The sequence below is a fragment of the Nansenia antarctica genome, assembly GCF_963989245.1.
Source record: "Nansenia antarctica genome assembly, chromosome: 4".
Taxonomy (NCBI): domain Eukaryota; kingdom Metazoa; phylum Chordata; class Actinopteri; order Argentiniformes; family Microstomatidae; genus Nansenia; species Nansenia antarctica.
This window is the reverse complement of record NC_137689.1, coordinates 36,602,989-36,625,133: the sequence shown is the minus strand read 5'-3', so window position 1 is coordinate 36,625,133 and position 22,145 is coordinate 36,602,989. Positions and strand designations below refer to the sequence as shown.

General features: G+C 45.0%; 1 protein-coding gene across 1 annotated transcript in view; it reads right to left on the bottom strand.

Annotated features, from left to right (window-relative positions):
* chchd6b (coiled-coil-helix-coiled-coil-helix domain containing 6b) overlaps positions 1-22,145 on the bottom strand; it is a 140,832-nt gene that overhangs the window by 28,173 nt on the left and 90,514 nt on the right. The window contains exons 6-7 of the mRNA XM_080529888.1: positions 21,692-21,762; positions 3,732-3,867 (exon numbers count right to left, since the gene is read on the bottom strand). Coding sequence (XP_080386014.1) covers positions 3,732-3,867; positions 21,692-21,762 — 207 coding nt within the window. The remainder of the gene's footprint in view (positions 1-3,731; positions 3,868-21,691; positions 21,763-22,145) is intronic.

Genomic DNA, 22,145 nt, shown 5'->3' with positions numbered 1-22,145 from the left:
CACACCACAGACACACTCTCGTTTGGACGAGCGCTTGCGTCCAGGAGAGAAAGAGAGAGAGAGAGAGAGAGAGAGAGCGGTGGTGTGGTGTGGGGGGGGGAGGTTAAGTGTCTGAAATAGACTGGTAAGTGTTGCGGAGACGCTGTCACCTACCCGCTGATAGGCTTTTAAATGCGGTGGGCGGTAGCATTAGCGTCCGGCGCTGCGTGTTTGTTTATGCGCCTCTGATAGGGCTTTCACACCGGAAGTTCCGAACGCCGATTCGCGTTCGGAAACTTCCGAACGTTGGCACTGTGTGGCGAACGAGCCCGCGTTCATACCAGTGTATCGTTCGCCAGACAGCGCCAACGTTCGGAGGTTTCCGAATGCGAATGCGAACCGGCGTTCGGAACTGCCGGTGTGAAAGCCCTATGAGAGACGCGGGGCAGAGCTGGAGTGATGTTCTCTATCGAAGGCGAAGGCCGTTCTCCAAAGCACAGATGTTTTGAGAGGGATGATCTTGAACTTTTGGGAGCTGTTTGAGCTGTTTTTCGAGCGGTTCTGCTTCCGGGGAGGTCGAGAAGAGGAGGAGGAGGAGGAGGGAGCCGTACTGTAGGAGAATGAACGAACACACACGCATGCACGCACCCACGCACAGAGAAAAAACTATGTCCGCCGATATTATGATGATGGACAAGGCATAAGATACTGTCCCGCCGTCGCACAGGAAACCGAAAGAAAAGGAGCGCAAGGGGTTCATGATAAGCCTCTTCCCTGCATCCACTGACATTTCGCTGTGACCCCCCCCCACACACACACTGGAGAGAAGGTCCCATATACATGACAATGACCAGGGCAGGGACACTGACAGGAGAGGGATGGGGGGGGGGGGGCGCTCTGGAGTGGCGAGGGATTTGAAGAACCCCACGTTGACCCAAAGTTGCCCCTTTCTTTTGTGGAGGGAACAGAGGAGAGAGGAGGGAGGGAGGAGGGAGGGAGGAGGGAGGAGGGGGATAAGGAAACAGGGCGTCTGATAAAAGGACGGTCTGTGAACTAAAAGCGCACTGTTGCTAGAACGTGGAGCGGACGGACTTCAAGGAAGGTAATGATAGAAGGGGGTAGAAAGAGAGAAAGACAGGCAGACAGACAGACACGGATGGTCAATAGACAGACAGACAGACAGACAGACAACCTCAAAAGCATAGACAAAGAGACATTTTCAAAAACGAATCTTCTTCAATATGCCCTTATCGTAAAATGAGGGGGGTACCTTTGAAGATCCTTGGGCAAGACACTGAACCCCAAATTGCTCCCAGTGAGCGGGCCGGCGCCTTGTATGGTAGCTTGCCTACCTCGCCATTGGTGTGTGAATGTGAATGTGTGTGTGAATGGGTGAATGAGAGGCCGTTGTAAAGCGCTTTGGATAAAGGCGCTAAATAAGTGCAGTCCATTTACCATTTTACCTTTACTTGAAAAAGCAAATCTTAACTAACAAAGGCCTCCGAATGGTCCAACCTAAGTGCTTTCCTCCCAACAGCCCAGCTGATACAACACTGCACGTGTCAACGTACCTGTCTGAGTGTCCAGAGGACGATGATTTGACAGTGTCGTCAACACCACCAAAGACCTGCCGTGACGCGGTGCCACGCCCGTTCACGCCATTCCAGATGACATACAGCTGTGAGGACCGAGATCGTCATGACCACCGTCGTCATGACCACAGCAGCCTCCCTAGGACAGCACTGAACCAGTTTGAGAGTGGACCAGTCTGAACCAGGGCTGAGAGTGTAGACAATGAGCCCCCCAGCCTCCCATCTCTACCTCCCCCAGCCTCCCCCTGGACCTCCCATCTCTACCTCCCCCAGCCTCCCCCCGAACCTCCCATCTCTACCTCCCCCAGCCTCCCCCCGAACCTCCCATCTCTACCTCCACCAGCCTCCCCCCGAACCTCCCATCTCTACCTCCCCCAGCCTCCCCCTGGACCTCCCATCTCTACCTCCCCCAGCCTCCCCCGAACCTCCCATCTCTACCTCCACCAGCCTCCCATCTCTACCTCCACCAGCCTCCCATCTCTACCTCCCCCAGCCTCCCCCCGAACCTCCCATCTCTACCTCCACCAGTCTCCCATCTCTACCTCCACCAGCCTCCCATCTCTACCTCCCCCAGCCTCCCCCTGGAGCTCACGTCCCACATTCATTCCAACACGTTTTCACAGGACGATCAGAGGAGCAGAAAAAGACAGGATGATCTGTTATATAGAAGCGATGTCCGCAACAACGACCGAAACAGTCACCTGAATGAAAAGAGGGGGGGGGCTGTGGAGGCTGTGTGGGGGGGACTGTGGAGGCAGCGTGGTGGGGGCTGTGGAGGCAGCGTGGGGGGGGCTGTGGAGGCAGCGTAGGGGGGGCTGAAGACACCGTACCGCAGGGAGGGGGGGAGAAGGAAAGTTGAGATTCTACTGAGACAGAAGTGTGGGCTCCGAGCCCAATCTGACGGGCTAGCAGCCAGACAGTACAGCAGACAGGCTTTGAGCTCCGCCACTCCTCCTCCTCCTCCTCCTCCTCCTCCCCCTCCTCCTCCCTTGCTCCTTCCCGTGTTCCACGGAGGTGAGAGGAATGTGAGGCAGAGAGATTTTCATCTCAGTCTCTCTTCTCCCCCCGTCTTCTTTCCATTCCTCTCTCCCTCTCTCCCTTTATCTATCCGTCGCTCCTCAAAGGTCTCACGCTTTCCATCACCATATCTCGTTCCATCCCCCCCCCTCCCTCTTTCTCTCTCTCTGCCTCAAGGTAACGCCTGATTGAATCTGAATTAAAGTAGTGCCTTGCCTTCCACTCTCAAACACTCTCTCTTTCTATCACACACACACACACACAGACACACACACACACACAGACACACACACACACACACACACACACAGACACACACACACACACACACACACACAAAGGCTCCCATCTCAATATCCAGAATGGGTCTTTTGAAACAGCTTAAAAAGACTGATTGCCTTTTTGTGTGCCTCTCCCCTCTGCCTTTATCGTCAGTTTAAAACTGCCAAATACAGGCCACTGTTGTTGGGATTCTTTTATATTTTCTGGATGTAAATCAGTGTATTTTGTCACATTAACAATGTACAAATTTGTTGAAAACTGGGGAAATAAACACTTTGAAGATAAATGGCGCATTTAGATGCTTTCGGAATAGCATCGGGCGAATGAAAAGAATGGATTTTCAAAATGCAAGAGTGCCAGAAACTGATTTCACCATCCTAATAACAGTGTAATATCTGTATCAGAATGTTCCGGAACACATTGCACAGTTGGCGCCTCAGACGTAAGCCCATCAAAAAATGCTGGGAGGATGTGTGCTTCCCTCTGAAGCCAACCAGAAAGAGGATTAGTTTGTCTCAGAAGTTAATTGATTTAGTAAAAAAAAAAAAAAAAGGGTTTGGTCAAAAAACATGAAGGTATTGTGTGTGTCTCCCATAGGTCAGTGTCCTGCTACACATGACTTAGAGAAAGTGTGTTTTAGCTTTGACCATATCCTAGTATTCTTTTGTACTTGTGGAGAATATAACAGAGATTAGTAACCATCGACTGGCTGTTTTTACGGGGGCAGTTTGCTGTTGAAAGCACAAATCCATAATAGGCATGAGAGATTGACAGAGAATAAATACAAGAAAGAAAATACCAACACACACACACACGCACGCACAGGCACACACACACACACACACACACACACACACACACCTTCTTGGCAGCGTGGATACATTGCATGTACTCCTTGGCGATGCTGGAGCAGTGGAGAGTCTGGTGGTGGTTCTGCCTGTAGCACTGCAACACCTGGGCCTGCAACTCAGGACAGACGGACGCTGTGTGTCTGGGTCTGGGGGAGGGAGAGAGAGAGAGAGAGAGAGAGAGAGAGAGAGAGAGAGAGAGAGAGAGAGAGAGAGAGAGAGAGAGAGAGAGAGAGAGAGAGAGAGAGAGAGAGAGAGAGAGAGAGAGAGAGAGAGAGAGTAAGGATACCTAACATGCATGTTGTATTAGGAGTATAATAATTGTCTTTATGCTTTAATAATAATCAAAAGGGTACACAGTTGGTCTCCCACCCTCTGCACTGTCATCAGCACAAATTGTCCCCATATGATAAAATCCACCATCCCCCCTGATTTGTTTTTACAACTTGAGTACTGCCTACAACACACACACACACACACACACACACACACACACACACACACACACACACACACACACACACACACACAGCTGACCGTATCTGCATATTCTTAATGTAGTTAGTTACATGTAAACAGATGAAGTGGCTAATCCCCGTCTCATACATCCATTTAGTCACTGAGGTTATGGTAGATGTTTCCCGAATTCACACTCCATGAAAGCACTCGTAGTCGGAATTATAAAATAAAACAAATTATTAAACTAAACCAAACTAAGGTTGACTTTCTTAAAGTAATACGTTATATGGATCTCTTGAGCTCTGTACGATACACTGCAACCCGCTGTGCGATTCAACATAATCAGATCCACCATTCCCTCGTGAACACAAATTTTGATCTCCTATATAAAGCCATCTACCAGGTGCATCCTCACAGTAATTAGCTCAATATCAGGTAGGTGATCAATCCTTAAAGGTACATACATCAAACATCAAAAAGGTAAACAAAACATTTCATAAAGATATTTCATAATTTTCAACACAAAATAAACACAAAATATCTCATTAATAGATTTTCTTAACTGAACTCAAAAGGCCCTAATATGGCTCCAACAACAGAACAGTGCTGTGCTCCGGTGGTGTTTTGTTTTGGCAACAGCAATCAGACACAATGGGATGAGGCTCAGATACTCTGACAGGCTTTAAGGTGCGATGCATAGAAACCATGAATATGGATTCCAAAAGCAGCTTATAGCGGTTTGTCAAATTCTCTCTCTCTCTCTTTCATTATCTCAGTCCCTCTCTGTCTATTATATACAACACACACACACACCCACACAGGTAGTGTAGGCTAATCCTACATGAGGGTAATCCTTGAGCGCTCTGCTGCTCACAGTCATTTACCTGCTGTTGTCACAGAGCTCACTCCTCTCACACACACCAGCCTTCCCAGGAGATTCCATGGAATTTACCTGGTAAGGTGTAGATGTGAACGCGATTTACAGGGAAATTCACTTGGGCAATTACCCAGGTCAGGACCTTGTGTGATTCCATGGAATTTCCAGGGAAGGCTTAGGTGTGAACAGAAGCCTGAACATTCCCTGGTCCGACACGCAAAGGGCTACGTATGTCTGACGCAAGACGTTTTCACATGGAACAAGTTAACCAATCACAGCCAGGAACAAGTTAACCAATCACAGCCAGGAACAAGTTAACCAATCACAGCGAGGAGTTTCTCACTTGGTACTTTTGGTTTGGTCCGCTGATGTTACAGAGTTGGCTAGTTAACCCACATCACATCAGCCAAAGTATAATATATACACATTCCACAACTGGATACTACTTTATTTCCAATCATAGTTAGCTAGCTTACTTATCAAATGTACATGTTGTGATATTGATGCATTACGGAGCAGTGAGCACACACACCACCTCCTCCCACAGCTGTCCTGCATCGTGCAGTCAGCAGGGTGTGTGTGTGTGTGTGTGTGTGTGTGTGTGTGTGTGAGTGTGTGGTGTGTGTAGGGACAGCGGGTGGTAGCGTGGGGGGGTGCAGGCTTGTTAACAGCGTGGTTAATGTGAACGAGAGGAGAACCAGCGGCTCTGTTTGATAAAGGCAACGCATGACTTCATCTGACATGACACGGCCTGCCATTCAGGATGGGCAGGTGGACGCACACACACACACACACACACGCACGCACGCACGCACAAATACGTCCACACAAGACACATGCTTACATGCAGACTCTCTCTCTCTCTCTCTCACACACACACACACACACACACACACACACACACACACACACACACAATTGCCCACCTGCCATCCTGCAACAAAATGACAAAACCATGCATTGTTCACATACGAATGAGCTAACTATGTCCCTGAACACACTGACTGGGATTTACTTTGAGTGTGTGTGTGTGTGTGTTTCAGGGTACAGTATGATGAGCAAATGTGTGTTTGTGAGTATAATGTATATGTGAGTGCGGCACGGTATGTGGTAGAAGATAGAGCTAAAAGGATTAAATGAATCAGTGAGAATATTCATGAACAGGGAAGTGAATACAACCCAAGGGGGGGAGAGGGAGAGAGAGGGAGAGAGAGGGAGAGAGAGGGAGCATAACAAAAAAAGAGAAGAAAAGAAAGAAAGACAGCGAGAACGACAGTGATGTATGGAACGATGACAAATAACCCTCACAGCCCGACCGTGGACAAACAGTAACCCTGGCAACCGTAACCCTGGCAACCGTTCATCAGAGTCCCTCTTTCCCCCGCCGCATCCCAGATGGACCATGCGACACACTTCCCGAGCGGAGACGTGGAGTGAATATTAGCGCGGCCGCAAGACGCCGGTCTGACAGTCGTTGGGCGTAAGGAGCTAGGAGTGGTACCGTGGACAACCCTGATTCATCCAGATCATTATTGATGGACTAGAGTTACTGCCCAGTGAGCAATAGACGTCTTTTCAACCTCGCGTCTACAATATAAACCAATATAGACCAGCTATATTACGGCTATATTTTCTACTTATCTTAAATGCATGAAAACCGTTATTAAACCCCTCTAAACTGTCAGAATACGTCCCAGACGTCATGTAGTATGAGATTCCATGTAGTCTAGCATAGTTATTCATGCGGAAGTGGTGGTTTAAATTGCGTCTATACGTCGCTGTCCTTTAACCCAGATAAATGCTGTCTGTGTCTAAACCTGTTTTAGTCTAGCAGCATTTTGAGTTTAAATTAATACCCTGAACGCCTGTAGATTGTCAAAATATGTACCAGACCGTCATTTAGTCTGAGATTCCATGTAGTCTAGCATAGTTATTCATGCGGAAGTGGTGGTTTAAATTGCGTCTATACGTCGCTGTCCTTTAACCCAGATAAATGCTGTCTGTGTCTAAACCTGTTTTAGTCTAGCAGCACTTTGAGTTTAAATTAATACCCTAAACGCCTGTAGATTGTCAAAATATGTACCAGACCGTCATTTAGTCTGAGATTCCATGTAGTCTAGCATAGTTATTCATGCGGAAGTGGTGGTTTAAATTGCGTCTATACGTCGCTGTCCTTTAACCCAGATAAATGCGGTCTGTGTCTAAACATATTTTCTACTTATCTCAAATGCATTAAAACCGTTATTAAACCCATTCTATTGTCCTTACGCTCTACTCTATGACTATGAGGCTGGGAAGACAAATCGGCAACACACTACATGAACTGAATTGAGATTATATAGAAAAATAGTCATAGTACCAGGTGTTGATGACTGCAGAGGAGAGTCTATCATTGTAGAGTCATCAGTGGCTTTTCAAACAAAGATCAAAGCACATGAACAACTTTAAACAGGAACAAGTAGCACAGAATGAGAGGAAAGACCAGTTATATTTTAAAAATACAAACGCATTGCTTACAGGCATATTCTTCTTTGTCCTTTTCTTTTAATTCAAAGAGGTCCATAGAAACTGATCGTTAAAAGGAAATATCGTTAAAATGTGCTTTCTTAAATACAAAAAACGTCACATAATAATCGCATTACGTTTTGCTACATGTAACCGGTTGGTTATTATTTCCAGTTTGCGGTTAATGTGATTTTGGTTAACAAATGCTTTCTTTCGCTACGATTGGAGACGGGTTACCACGTGACCATGGGACGTATTGAATTTCCCGGTTGGAACAGTGAAAAGTAGTATTTTTGGGATGTTTTGTACATTGGCACTACATTATTATTGTTAAAACACTATTCCACTAATACCATTATTATTATATAGTGGAATGCCTATAGAAACTATTGTTGTGGTTAAACCGTGACCTACATTGACGTGCCAGAGAATGAGTACCCTCCCTCGAAACCATCGCGGGTATCGCTTCTCGGCCTTTTGGCTAAGATCAAGTGTATCTGTTCTTATCAGTTTAATATCTGATACGTCCCCTACCCGGGGACGTTATATTAAATTGATTTTTGGAGCAGGGAGATGGAATAAGGGGCTTGCTCCGTCCACACCACGCATCGACCTGGTATTGCAGTACCTCCAGGAACATAATATTTCAACGGCATTTCAAGGTCTAAATATACGCCAAATTGGAAATTGAAACAACGTCTATGTTTAGACGTTGAAATGCTGTTGAAACAGACAGGGAAACAACGTCTATGTTTCAACGGCATTTCAACGTCTAAACATAGACGTTGTTTCAATTTCCAATTTGGCGTATATTTAGCCTCGATTTCGCCTAGACGTCTACAGGCCATTTAGACGTTGTTTAGACGTCTAATCAACGTAAAATTGCTCACTGGGTGGAGAGACTTGGCGTAATGGACTTCAGATGAGGCGGTGTGAACCAGTTCGCTTAAGACCAGCAGTCGAGACTAAACGCTAAAAAGCACTGTCGCTCTGTTCCCACGGAGGTATGAGTGGTGTACAAACTCACACCGTGAGAGTGTCGTGATAAGCATGCACACACAATGGGTTTGGTGATACTGGGAGCAGTTTTAAGGGCATACTGAAATCCAACGATGTAATCCTAACTGATGGTTATGTGTACTGTAGATATATGGAAGCACAGAGGTGGTGGACGTGTAGACAGATGTTGCATACAGAGTCCATTTTAAAGTGCCATTGAAAAACCATTGAACATTGAACGCACAAGCCTATGATTGTAACGGCCAAAGCCATGGGTACATTCACCACCAGTGGACACGTGGCCATTGTATTGTGTTCTACTGCGATTCTTTATCTTCCCCCATCGACTGAGGGCCATTTTATCCCAATCATGGACAGATAACAATGGACAGATAATCATGGACAGATTAAAGGGAAAAAAGCTGCAGCCTGTAGCATGCTAGCCCGCAGATAACCAAGTCTCCACTTCTTTTTATTTTTCAACAGACCACACAGGGCTGCAAAGGACAACTTTCTGATAGGATGCACGTTTTAATACAAGGAGTCTGAAGCAGAAAATTGCTTCTGTTAATCTGCCGTGTTGCCTTTAAGTTGGACTGAAATTAAAGGTGAGGTGTTATTAGAAAAAAAACGTGAGCTGGTTCCTTGGTACCTGTACTTTGTTAGCCAACTTTTTGGAGGGAAAAAAACAACAACACTTCAATTGCTCCTGCCTTTGATGGTGTGCATACGTAAGCATGTTGTGGAAAGAGATTAAGTAGAAACCGTGAAAGTTTCCCCCATTATTTTAGACTTTTCCTTTCAAGAATCAGTGGGGTTTATAAAGAAGGCATGAGTTCTGGGCGGCTGAAGAGACTACACAAGGAATAATGTAGAAAGAAGAAAGGGAAGCGATGATGATAGCATAGCTTTTTATTATGCTGTGTGTGTGTGTGTGTGTGTGTGTGTGTGTGTGTGTGTGTGTGTATGTGTATGTGTGTGTGTGTGTGTGTGTCTGTGTTGAGGAGACAGAGAGAGGTTATTCATGTATTCTGACAGGGATTTGGGTTCTTCACAACAGCATTCGTGGCATCTGTTTTTAATATCGCTGACTTGTAATAGGAAGAGCTGAGATCAAAGGTGCTTTGGTCGTGCTTGGATCAAAAGAAAGGAAATGCCAGAGCACTGTTCCGTAACCACCCCCCCATAACACTTTTATGACACTGGTGTATGAACAATTGTCGTCCTGACAGTAATGAATGATATTATTGTTCTAACAACTAATGGCATTCTACCTTTCACCTAGCAACATTGTGATGACATGTCATGAACAGATTCCACTTCCTAGATTTTCACATTCAGATTTCCGTCCATCATCACAGGCCTACATAAAGCAGTCATCTGGACAGATTTCACAGATTAGGACGAATACCCAATGATGTTGATGAGCAAGCATCTCATGTCGTGAGTAATGGCTTGCTGTCTTTCGTTGTAAGCGTTATGCCGGGTGTTATGTACTGCTTGTGACGTTTCAAATGGCGTTACACATCAGTAGCTAGCAGGGAATGAATGAATGAATGAATGAATGGTCTTTATTGTCATTAATACAGTACAGGTACCATACAACGAAATTTAGGAGGGGGGGCTCCCCTGGTGCTAGGAAAAAAATACTAAAAACAAGAAGGGAAAAGAGCTGGTTTACATAAATAAAGGCTATATACACTATCCACTATACTATACTACTATACTATACAAATAAAACACTGTGCTGTACTCTATGCTATGCTATAAAAATCCTAACATTTCCTATCTCTGAACCTTATGTACACGAGGGTTGTCATATTGCACATAGTATTATTGCACATTCATTTAAAGTGTCGCAGTTTGCAGGTTTGAAATGTTCACAGTTGTATTTCAGTATTGCACTTATGATTACAATCTAGTAGCTGCCATGTTCACAGTTGTATTTCAGTATTGCACTTATGATTACAATCTAGTAGCTGCCATCAAATTGTCTAGATTTTCCAGGGCCTAGAACCTAGGTCTTTGCTGTGTTCAGGGCCTGAATGGCCCTAGGGTAGAAGCTGAGCTTCAGTCTATTTGTCCTTGCGGACATGGTCCTGAACCGCCTGCCTGAGGGCAGCCGAACAGAGTGTTCGTTCCCAGGGTGGGATGGGTCTCTGGAGATCTTGGAGGCCTTCCTGAGACAGCGTGTGTTGTACAGACCATAAACACACAGTGAAGATCCGAAGGCTGTTTTGGTCCAAACACTGCGCTTTATATAAGCACATTTGCCGGTATTAGGAAACGTAGCATGTGTATATTTTCAAAGCGTCAGTGTACATTTATACGATTTAGCAGATGCTTTTATTTAAAGAGACTTACAATGACAGAGATTACAGGTACAGTCTCCTCCCTGGAGTAACTGAGGGCCAAGTGTCTCACTCAAGGGCCCAGGGTGGTGGGTGGCAGGGTGGAGTTCCCAGGTGGGATTTGAACTCATGACCTTCTGATCACCAGTCCAACTCACTATAGGCCACCACTACCCCCTCAGTGTAGCCAGAGGCGGGAGCCACACGCACAATGTCTGGACATGCTTCACCTTGAACAGGAGTTTTTTTTTTACCAGACACACTATGTATAAATCTCACACAAACGCAAATACCAATATCTCCAAAATAACTCAACCGATAGCGGCTCTGACCACACCTGCACACTGCCAGTTCTGATACCGAGAGGAGATAGCAGTGTCAGGCTGACCAGGACACAGTCTCTCAGTCTAACCCATTCATACACACACACAAATCCACTTCACAAGTCGGCACGAATCAAGGGATTGAAAGATGGGAGGCTGGATAACGGGTGGGGGGTTCATTAAAACAGGTGACATGTCGGACCAGATAAGGAGTGTGTCATATCTCCGACTGATAACTTTTTGATCAACCGAGGCTTCTGGTTCAACGACTCCCTCCCTCCCTCCCTCCCTCCCTCTCTCCCTCCCTAGCCTACGTTAGAGAGACATGCTCTTTGGGAGTCTGTCAAATCTGTCGCTGGTTTATCGCAGCCCCGTTTCAATTTGGTTCTATATCATTTAATTTGAACGACGCTGCTGCAGCATCACATTGTTTTATCTTCCTGGAGAACGCCAACGGTGGGAGTGACAGTAGTCATTAGAATGTCACCATCGCCATCGCCACGGTTACATCTGTTGGTTTATAATTTGTTTACCCTACATGCCACTTCTCATATACATACTCATATACATACATACATACATACATACATACTCATATACATACATACTAATATACATACATACATACATACATACTGTCACGACCCAACAGCAATGTGCGTACATTGATACTCAATGGGCTCGTTCCCACACAGGGCCGAGGCCGGACACAGGTAGATCAGCTCAGGGTTAGCTCACAGCACCCAGGTAGATGTTAAGGGGAAATGGCTTACCTGGCTCCGATGTATCGTGGCGTGGTCCGCGGGGATACTGAACAGCCCGCACGTTCGTTCAGTGGGGTGTTCCTTCCCATTCAGTATTACTATTGACATATAACAAAACAAACAAAACCGGACACGACACAACACGACCTCGGGGGTAATCCAATGTTCCACACGGTAATAGTCTTGATAATAATTGTCCAAGGGGTTCTCTTCTAGATAAGGCACCTCAATCAGTATTTCTCTCTTCACTTAACTCCACTCTCAACCACCCTCAGGTAGCAAATGAGCACCTGTCAATATACCTTTCAAAAACCGCCAACAGGCAAGCCACTCCCCCATGTACCTGGGGTACCAATCAACACCCAATGAGCTTACCATGACAACTAGGAACAGTTGGATCGTGACAATACTCATATACATACATACTAATATACATACATACATACTCATAATCTCATATACATTCATACATACATACTCATACATACTCATATACATACATACATACATACTCATATACATACATACATACATACTCATATACATACATACACATATACATACATACATACTCATATCAGTATATAAGCAGGTATATAATCAGGTATATAATCAGTGGTATATAATCAGTATATAATCAGGTATATAATTAGTGGTATATAATCATGTATATAATCTGGTATATAATCAGGCATATAATCAGGTATATAATCAGTATATAATCTGGTATATAGTCAGGTATATAATCAGGTATATAATCAGGTATATAATCAGGTATATAATCAGTATATAATCTGGTATATAATAAGTGGTATATAATCAGGTATATAATCAGGTATATAATCAGGTATATAAGCAGGTATATAATCAGGTATATAATCAGGTATATAATCAGGTAAATAATCAGGTATATAATCAGGTATATAATCAGTGGTATATAAGCAGTGGTATATAATCAGTGGTATATAATCAGGTATATAATCAGGTATATAATCAGGTATATAAGCAGGTATATAATCAGGTATATAATCAGGTATATAATCAGGTAAATAATCAGGTATATAATCAGGTATATAATCAGTGGTATATAAGCAGTGGTATATAATCAGTGGTATATAATCAGGTATATAATCAGGTATATAATCAGGTATATAATCAGGTATATAATAAGTGGTATATAATCAGGTATATAATCAGTGGTATATAATCAGTATATAAGCAGGTATATAAGCAGGTATATAATCAGGTATATAATCAGGTATATAATCAGGTATAAAATCAGTGGTATATAATCAGTGGTATATAATCAGTATATAATCAGGTATATAATCAGGTATATAATCAGTGGTATATACTCAGTATATAATCAGGTATATAATCAGGTATATAATCAGTGGTATATAATCAGGTATATAATCAGATATATAATCAGTGGTCTATAATCAGGTGATATAATCAGGTATATAATCAGTGGTATATAATCAGGTATATAATCAGGTACAGTACAGGCCAAAAGTTTGGACACACCTTCTCATTCAATGTGTTTCCTTTATTTTCACGACTATTTACATTGTAGATTCTCACTGAAGGCATCAAAACTATGAATGAACACATGTGGAATGATGTACTTAACAAAAAGTGTGAAATAACTCTAAATATGTCTTAGATGTTAGATTCCTCAAAGTAGCCACCCTTTGCTTTTTTGTTGTTAATAAAATAAATGTTGTTGTTGTTAATAAAATATATTATAATAATATTATATATATATAATAACATATTATTATTAACACATATTATATTTAATAGTATTATTATATATTTTATTAACAACAAAAAAGCAAAGGGTGGCTACTTTGAGGAATCTAAAATATAAGACATATTTAGAGTTATTTCACACTTTATTGTTAAATACATAATTCCTATTGGTGTGGTAGTGGTGGTCTAGTGCAGAGGTTCCCAAACTTTTTTTTAACCAAGGCACCCCTGAAGCTTTCCCCCTTCTCCAAGGCACCCCAACTCTACGAAGATTTAAAAAAATGCCTCGGAGCCTAAACTAAAAACAATACACGATGAATTGGTTTGAAAATGTGTGTTTATATATAATACATAAGTATTGCCCCAATTAATTTTAACAAGATAATAAAAGTCATAAATGAACTGTAATGGATGGGCAAGAATGCATAGGTCAGTCAAACTATCGCTAAATTAAATAAAATTGTGGCCCTCAAGGATTGTATAATATGGGAGGAGACTCAGAGGGAATTCTTCACACAAATAAAATATCAAAGGCCTGTATAATCAATCAATGGAACAATGCTTTTTTGGGGGGCTTAAAATAATGCCTTAAAATGTAATTCTCATTTCAATGCTCATTCTGAGATTATTATTTCACATCTGAACCAAACGGGTATAATAATTTAACAATAATAATCATGACAGAATTGTAAAAATTGAGAGAAATACAAAACAAAGAAATATGTTGTGCGCATTAGTGGGACACATGCGCCTGCTTTTGGGAGCAGAGTCTCTTTATGCGGGGGGGAGATAGTGGACACCGCGACACGCAGGTCCTGTTCCACTGACAGACGCATGCGTGTCTTGTTCTTGACGTATGCTAGAGAAGAAAAAGCCAGCTCGCACAAGTAGGAGGTTGGGAAGGGTAAAAGCACCTTGATGGCGCTCTCTGAGAGAGATGGATATTCATGTCCCACAAGCAGTCAAAACCTATCCAAACCTAGCTCACCATGTTTGAGCTTCAGTGTGCGGTCCATAATGAGCTCTGCCAGTTCATCTTGAGCTTTGCTGCTCAAACTAGCGGCTGATGCTGATGAGAGGGGGTTGAACGGATCCCGGAGCCAGTCGAAGTCTTCGTTCATTGGAGGGAAATACGACTCAAATCTCTCCTCCAGCATACGTAGGTGCGCAGCGATCAGATTCAAGAAAGACGCTGACTTGTGTGCTGCGTCATTGGCCGTCAACGTAAACATTTGTGTTTTTCTTGGCCACCCCGTCTTGCCACCGTCTCAATTTGGATCGGAATCCGTTCAGTTTGTCTGTCGCTGTCAGGATATTCTCAGCCTTCCCTTGCATTTTTATGTTGAGGTCATTAAGGTGGCTGAAAATATCTGCCAGATAAGCAAGCTTAATCCACCACGATTCATCTTCCAATTGTTCTTTGTATGGCAAGTCGTGCTCACTGACATCAGTTCATCTTGGAGCTCATAGACACGGGATAACACCTTGCCCAGCGACAGCCAGCGGACCTCTGTGTGTAATAAGAGCCCCTCATGCTCGGACCCCATCTCATTGCACAATGTGCTGAACAGCCGTGACTTCAGCGGGCGTGATTTTACATAATTAACCATTTTCACCGCTTGGTCCAAGACTTCAGTGAGGAATAGTTAGTTAGTAACTAGTAGGCCTAGTTAGTAAATTAATATCTTTCAAATCTGAGAAATATATATTTTATTTGCTTATGAACTCCATTGCACATGTAATAAACAAACGTTTATTCATGTATTATTATTATAATTTTATATTATACTATTTTTTTTTTATTTTTTTTTACGAGCAGATTTGGCGGCACCCCCGGACAGGTGGGGTGCCGCGGCACCCACTTTGGGAACCTCTGGTCTAGTGGATAGTGAGTTGGACTTGTAATCGGAAGGTTGTGAGTTCAAATCCCGCCTGAAACCACACCACTACTAGTGTGCCCTTGAGTAAGGCACTTAGCCCTCAGTTACTCCAGGGGGAATGTCCCTGTAATTCGTAATTGTAAGTCGCTTTGGATTAAAAGCGTCTGCTAAATGGCAAAATTAATTAATTAAATTATGTGTTCATTCATAGTTTTGATGCCTTCAGTGAGAATCTACAATGTACCAAATAGTCATGAAAATAAAGGAAACGCATTGAATGAGAAGGTGTGTTCAAACTTTTGGCCTGTACTATATATAATCAGGTATATAATCAGGTATATAATCAGGTATATACTCAGTGGTATATAATCAGGTATATAATCAGTGGTATATAATCAGGTATATAATCAGTGGTATATAATCAGGTATATAATCAGGTATAAAATCAGTGGTATATAATCAGGTATATAATCAGGTATATAATCAGTGGTATATAATCAGGTATATAATCAGTGGTATATAATCAGTATATAATCAGGTATATAATCAGGTAATCAGTGGTATATAATCAGGTATATAATCAGTGGTCTATTATCAGTGGTCTATAATCAGGTATATAATCAGTGGTCTATTATCAGTGGTCTATAATCAGGTATATAATCAGTGGTATATAATCAGTGGTATATAATCAGGTATATAATCAGTGGTATATAATCAGGTATATAATCAGGTATATAATCAGGTGTATAATCAGGTATATAATCAGGTATATAATCAGGTATATTATCAGTTGTATAATCAGTGCCGTAGCAGAGGGGTAATAGCGTTTAATCACCTTATTACGAAAACTGACGGATTTGAACATTTTAGCGTTTATCTTCGTCATTTTCTCTGGTGTCCAGAATTCTACTACATCACTGTGTATATAATGTGGTAATACTGTGCCTACCACTAGCAAAGAGAGATGGGGGGGGGGGGGGGGGCAGGGAGAGGGGTGGAGAGCAATGAGGTAAGGGGAGAGAAGGGAGAGAAGAGGTGAAATAGAGGGCAAAGCAAAACAGTGACAAAGGTACATAAGACAGGTGAGGGAGGAAAGACGAACGACAGAATGGGAAGGAAACTGAGAGAAAGGCAGAGAAAGAGTGATGAGAAAGAGAGAGAAAGAGAGAGAGAGTAAGAGAAAGAGTGATGACAGAAAGAGTGACAAATGAGAGAAAGAGTGAGAAGGACAAAGAAAGAGTGAGGAGAGAAAGAGTAAGAAGGACAGAGAGAGAGAGTGAACTAGTTAGCTGTGTGGAGGGAGCGGGGGTCCTCTGCCCCCCCCGCCTCAGTAAAGTGAATAATTACCGGGTGGTCAGTGTAGTGTGAAATGACAGCGTGACCACGGCACAATGAAAAGCTGCTGCCCAAACTGTGACAGAACATGACGAGCCACAGGCCGCCTGAATACAAATATGGCTGTGCATCTGTGAGAGAGATAGAGGGTGTGTGTGTGTGTGTGTGTAAGAGAAAGAAAGTGTGTGCGCGAGAAAGTGTGTGTGTGTGTGTATATCCGTGCATGTGTGTGTGTGTGTGTGTGTGTATGTGTGTATGTGTGTGTGTGTGTGAGAGAAAGTGTGTGTGTGTGTGTGTGTGTGTGTGTGTGTGTGTGTGTGTGTGTGTGTGTGTGTAATAAATGGTGTGTGCCAGTATGTGCTCTTAATGCAGCTAAAACATAATGAGTAACTCTGCAGCTGGACTAATGTGCTGCCTCTGGGAAATGCAAAAACAAATGGAAAAATAATCCTCTAAATAAAATTTATTGATATCTGAACAGCCTCCCACCACCTGGGGAAGACAAGAACGTCAACAAAGGCCCACATCAATCCAATTGGATTTGATTCCCTTCAGATAGATATGATTTGACTTCAGACAATTTCACTCCACACAAATGTCTGTGAATTAGCAACGGCACTGCATATGTTTTTATTAAAGGATCCCTTTTGGGCGTACTGACTGGTACTGTTTGGTGGATTATCCTATAAGGAGAGGGGGAAGGAATATTAATAAGCAAGGGTTGAATCCTAACTTGAAACCTGCTTGCATAATTGGACTTTCATGTATATCCTGCATGTGTGTCCAAGGATGTTTTGCACAGATATTTGCACGGCTGTCATGTTTGGGTTCCTTCCTCCTCGTCTTGAGATGAGGAGTCAGGAAACACAACGGGTCACGGCTCCGGTCTTGGATCAACAAGACATTTAAATGACTAACTGCAAATTAACTTAACATTTAGTTCTTTTTTAAAGCAAAGAAACAATCTAATACTAACCAAACACAGACGCGTGGCCAGTCATGTAGAAACGAACGGCAATAAATGAAAAAAGAAAAGAAAGACAATGAGCAACTCCGCAAATGGCAGTGTGACGTTCCAGAGAAAAAGAAAAAAAGACTCAAATAAGGAAAAAAAAGACCACCGTTTCTTTTCTTTTTTTCATTTTTTTTTACGTAAATCAATTAAACACTTGCTAACTGAACACATATTAAATTACAGGCAGGTTCTCCAGGCAGGTTTCTACTCCGCGCAGCTGAACGGCTCATCAGAGATAAATACATTTAACACGGCAGGGAGAATAAATAAATAAATGGGGGAAAAAAAGATTCCCATCCTCCCAGGTTATTACTGCACAGACATGATGTGGCGTTGAGGAGAGAAATGTAATTTGCAGCGACGAGACAAAGTTTGGGGAGGAAATGAGAGAGTGTGGGCAGTAAGATGGGAGAGTAGGGAGGCGGGGGGAGAGTAGGGAGGAGGGGGGAGAGTAGGGAGGCGGTGGGAGAGTAGGGAGGCGGTGGGAGAGTAGGGAGGCGGTGGGGGAGAGTAGGGAGAGAAGGGAGGAGGTGGGAGAGTAGGGAGGCGGGGGGAGAGTAGGGAGGAGGGGGGAGAGTAGGGAGGCGGTGGGGGTGTGTGGGAGAGTAGGGAGGCGGTGGGGGTGTGTGGGAGAGTAGGGAGGAGGTAGGAGAGTAGGGAGGCGGGGGGAGAATAGGGAGGAGGGGGGAGAGTAGGGAGGCGGTGGGGGTGTGTGGGAGGCGGTGGGAGAGTAGGAAGGAGGTGGAAGAGTAGGGAGGCGGTGGGAGAGTAGGGAGGAGGTGGGAGAGTAGGGAGGAGGGGGGAGAGTAGGGAGGCGGTGGGGGAGGAGGGAGGAGGTGGGAGAGTAGGGAGGAGGGGGGAGAGTAGGGAGGCGGGGGGAGAGTAGGGAGGAGGTGGGAGAGTAGGGAGGAGGGGGGAGAGTAGGGAGGCGGTGGGGGAGGAGGGAGGAGGTGGGAGAGTAGGGAGGAGGGGGGAGAGTAGGGAGGCGGGGGGAGAGTAGGGAGGCGGGGGGAGAGTAGGGAGGAGGTGGGAGAGTAGGGAGGAGGGGGGAGAGTAGGGAGGAGGTGGGAGAGTAGGGAGGAGGTGGGAGAGTAGGGAGGAGGGGGGAGAGTAGGGAGGCGGGGGGAGAGTAGGGAGGCGGGGGGAGAGTAGGGAGGCGGGGGGAGAGTAGGGAGGCGGTGGGAGAGTAGGGAGGAGGTGGGGGAGAGTAGGGAGAGAAGGGAGGAGGTGGGAGAGTAGGGAGGCGGGGGGAGAGTAGGGAGGAGGGGGGAGAGTAGGGAGGCGGTGGGGGTGTGTGGGAGAGTAGGGAGGCGGTGGGGGTGTGTGGGAGAGTAGGGAGGAGGTAGGAGAGTAGGGAGGCGGGGGGAGAGTAGGGAGGAGGGGGGAGAGTAGGGAGGCGGTGGGGGTGTGTGGGAGGCGGTGGGAGAGTAGGAAGGAGGTGGAAGAGTAGGGAGGCGGTGGGGGAGTAGGGAGGCGGTGGGAGAGTAGGGAGGAGGGGGGAGAGTAGGGAGGCGGTGGGGGTGTGTGGGAGGCGGTGGGAGAGTAGGGAGGCGGTGGGAGAGTAGGGAGGAGGGGGGAGAGTAGGGAGGAGGGGGGAGGGTAGGGAGGCGGGGGGAGAGTAGGGAGGCGGGGGGAGAGTAGGGAGGCAGTGGGAGAGTAGGGAGGCGGGGGGAGAGTAGGGAGGCAGTGGGAGAGTAGGGAGGCGGGGGGAGAGTAGGGAGGCGGTGGGAGAGTAGGGAGGCAGGGGGAGAGTAGGGAGGCGGGGGGAGAGTAGGGAGGCAGGGGGAGAGTAGGGAGGCGGGGGGAGAGTAGGGAGGCGGTGGGGGTGTGTGGGAGAGTAGGGAGGCGGTGGGGGTGTTTGGGAGAGTAGGGAGGCGGTGGGGGTGTGTGGGAGAGTAGGGAGGCGGTGGGGGTGTGTGGGAGAGTAGGGAGGCGGTGGGGGTGTTTGGGAGAGTAGGGAGGCGGTGGGGGTGTGTGGGAGAGTAGGGAGGCGGTGGGGGTGTGTGGGAGAGTAGGGAGGCGGTGGGGGTGTGTGGGAGAGTAGGGAGGCGGTGGGGGTGTGTGGGAGAGTAGGGAGGCGGTGGGGGTGTGTGGGAGAGTAGGGAGGCGGTGGGGGTGTGTGGAAATGATAAAAGGAGAGGTGAAGACGGAGTTCAAGAAAAGAACAGACGGGACGAAACAAGCCAAATTCATTGCACGGCTTTCATCTGTTTTACCATAATCAGTCCGCCACTCGCACGCAAAAAACACTCTCCTCTTCTTCACAGAGAGGTGCGAATGGTGTTTCTGGGTAGAGATGAACAAGGTAGGGGATGTGGGGTGGAAATTGGCAGAGCCCCCAACCAGTGGCGGTTGCCAGCATGGCGGCAATCAAGGGCGGAATAAAAATGACCTGCTTTTCAACAGCTGGCGCTCTTCTAAAAACCACCGCCCGAAGGAAGATTCTGTTCCTTCCAAACCCTTCCTGTTAAGCTTTTCTTTACCTCCAAACCTGAAGGGTATTTCTTGTGTACTTTGTTCAAGTCAGTCAGAAGGCAGTTGATTGCCATGGTAACCTTCACTATTTCTGTCAGGTGGGTGAGGGGAATTGTGCACGCGTCAGATGTAGCGGTGCTGGAATAGAACAGAGAACAAAAGGTATGTAGTTCAAACTATCACATGCCATTAGGCACAGTACCGAGTGATCACTTAATGCTCTCTATAATTTACACAAACCGTATGTTGCTAATCCACTTACAGGAATCCACTTACAGTATATATATATATATATATATATATATATATATATATATATATATATATATATATATATATACACTTCTACATGCCCTGTCTGCTCCATTATGCTAAACGGACCAGGGAGGAATTCACAACACCACTCTATCCAGGAAGTGGGGTGATGGAAAGGTTATTCTAAACAGCTGAAGAACCTCTCCACACTGAACGCCTCTACTCTGAGGGTCAGATCACGGTGCCATCAAGATGCATGGACAGAAGGTGTACACGTCAATGGTCTCCTTTTCCCCCATCTCCTCTTTTTCCACATCAGTACATGATATAACGGAGCACAGTGACACACTATTCAGGTGGCGACGTCCCAAACGCTCTTGCACAGCCTTGTTTCCTTTCCTTAAGTAGTAGGATATTTCTGTCCTTTTTTGTACAACATACATATCAATAAGGCATTCAACTCAATGTAAAACAAAAGCAAGCAAAGGAAATGACAGAAAAGGTGTAGGCTGAAGCATCAGCTTATATGATGTTGCCTACCCTTTTTACATTCATATTGACGTGTTCGCCGTTTAGGAGACGTCTTTACCCAAAGCGACTCACAACAAATACATTTGTCTAAGTAAGTGAATCATCTATCCATCAGTCATAGCAGGAAAAAGCAATCTATGCACAGGAAGTATTTGGCGTCTTATTCTTTACGACCACTGATCAGCGTATACTGTACAGTACAGTGGACTGCTGAAAACATTGTGTAGAGACTCGTCTAGATGGCGAAGAGGAATGGAAGCCCATAAGGAAAGGGAGCTCTTGAACAGTACTGGGACAGAGCTGGTAATAACAGTACAGGATGGGTGAGAGACATTGTAAAACGGAGAGATAAGGACAGCGGAGACAACCAGAGGAACATCAGTGTTCTCTCCAGCCATGGGTTCTCCTCAGGCTGAGCTGGGAGCCCAGGGTTAGGGTTAGGGACTTACTGAATGTGGGCCTCGGCCTGGGTGGCTGCCTGGTGGTACTGCTCAGACGTCTGCTGGTAGTAGTCCAGGTTCTGGGTCACAGAATGATAGAAGAATGAAAAGAAAGAGAAAGAGAGAGAGAAAGAAAATATGAGAGAATGTAATACGTTCAACATTCTTGAACTTTGTATATTGACATTGTGCTCTATATTACTTGAGGTATATTAGTTTAGTTGTCTCTATCAAATTCCTAATCATTAGTTGTCAGAGTTTGTGGCTTTTGGGTGGTTCATCTGTTTGCTGATGATGCTCCCAACCGTACTTTTAAACCAACTGAAGACCATAAAACAAAAATGAGAATAACAGAGAATAAAACAGCAAAGAGAACCAACCACAACCGCAGTTAAAGCACTCTTAAATTGAGTTATACCAATTAGCACCAAACATCTTGCACATCCCAGCAGTATTCCAGGGC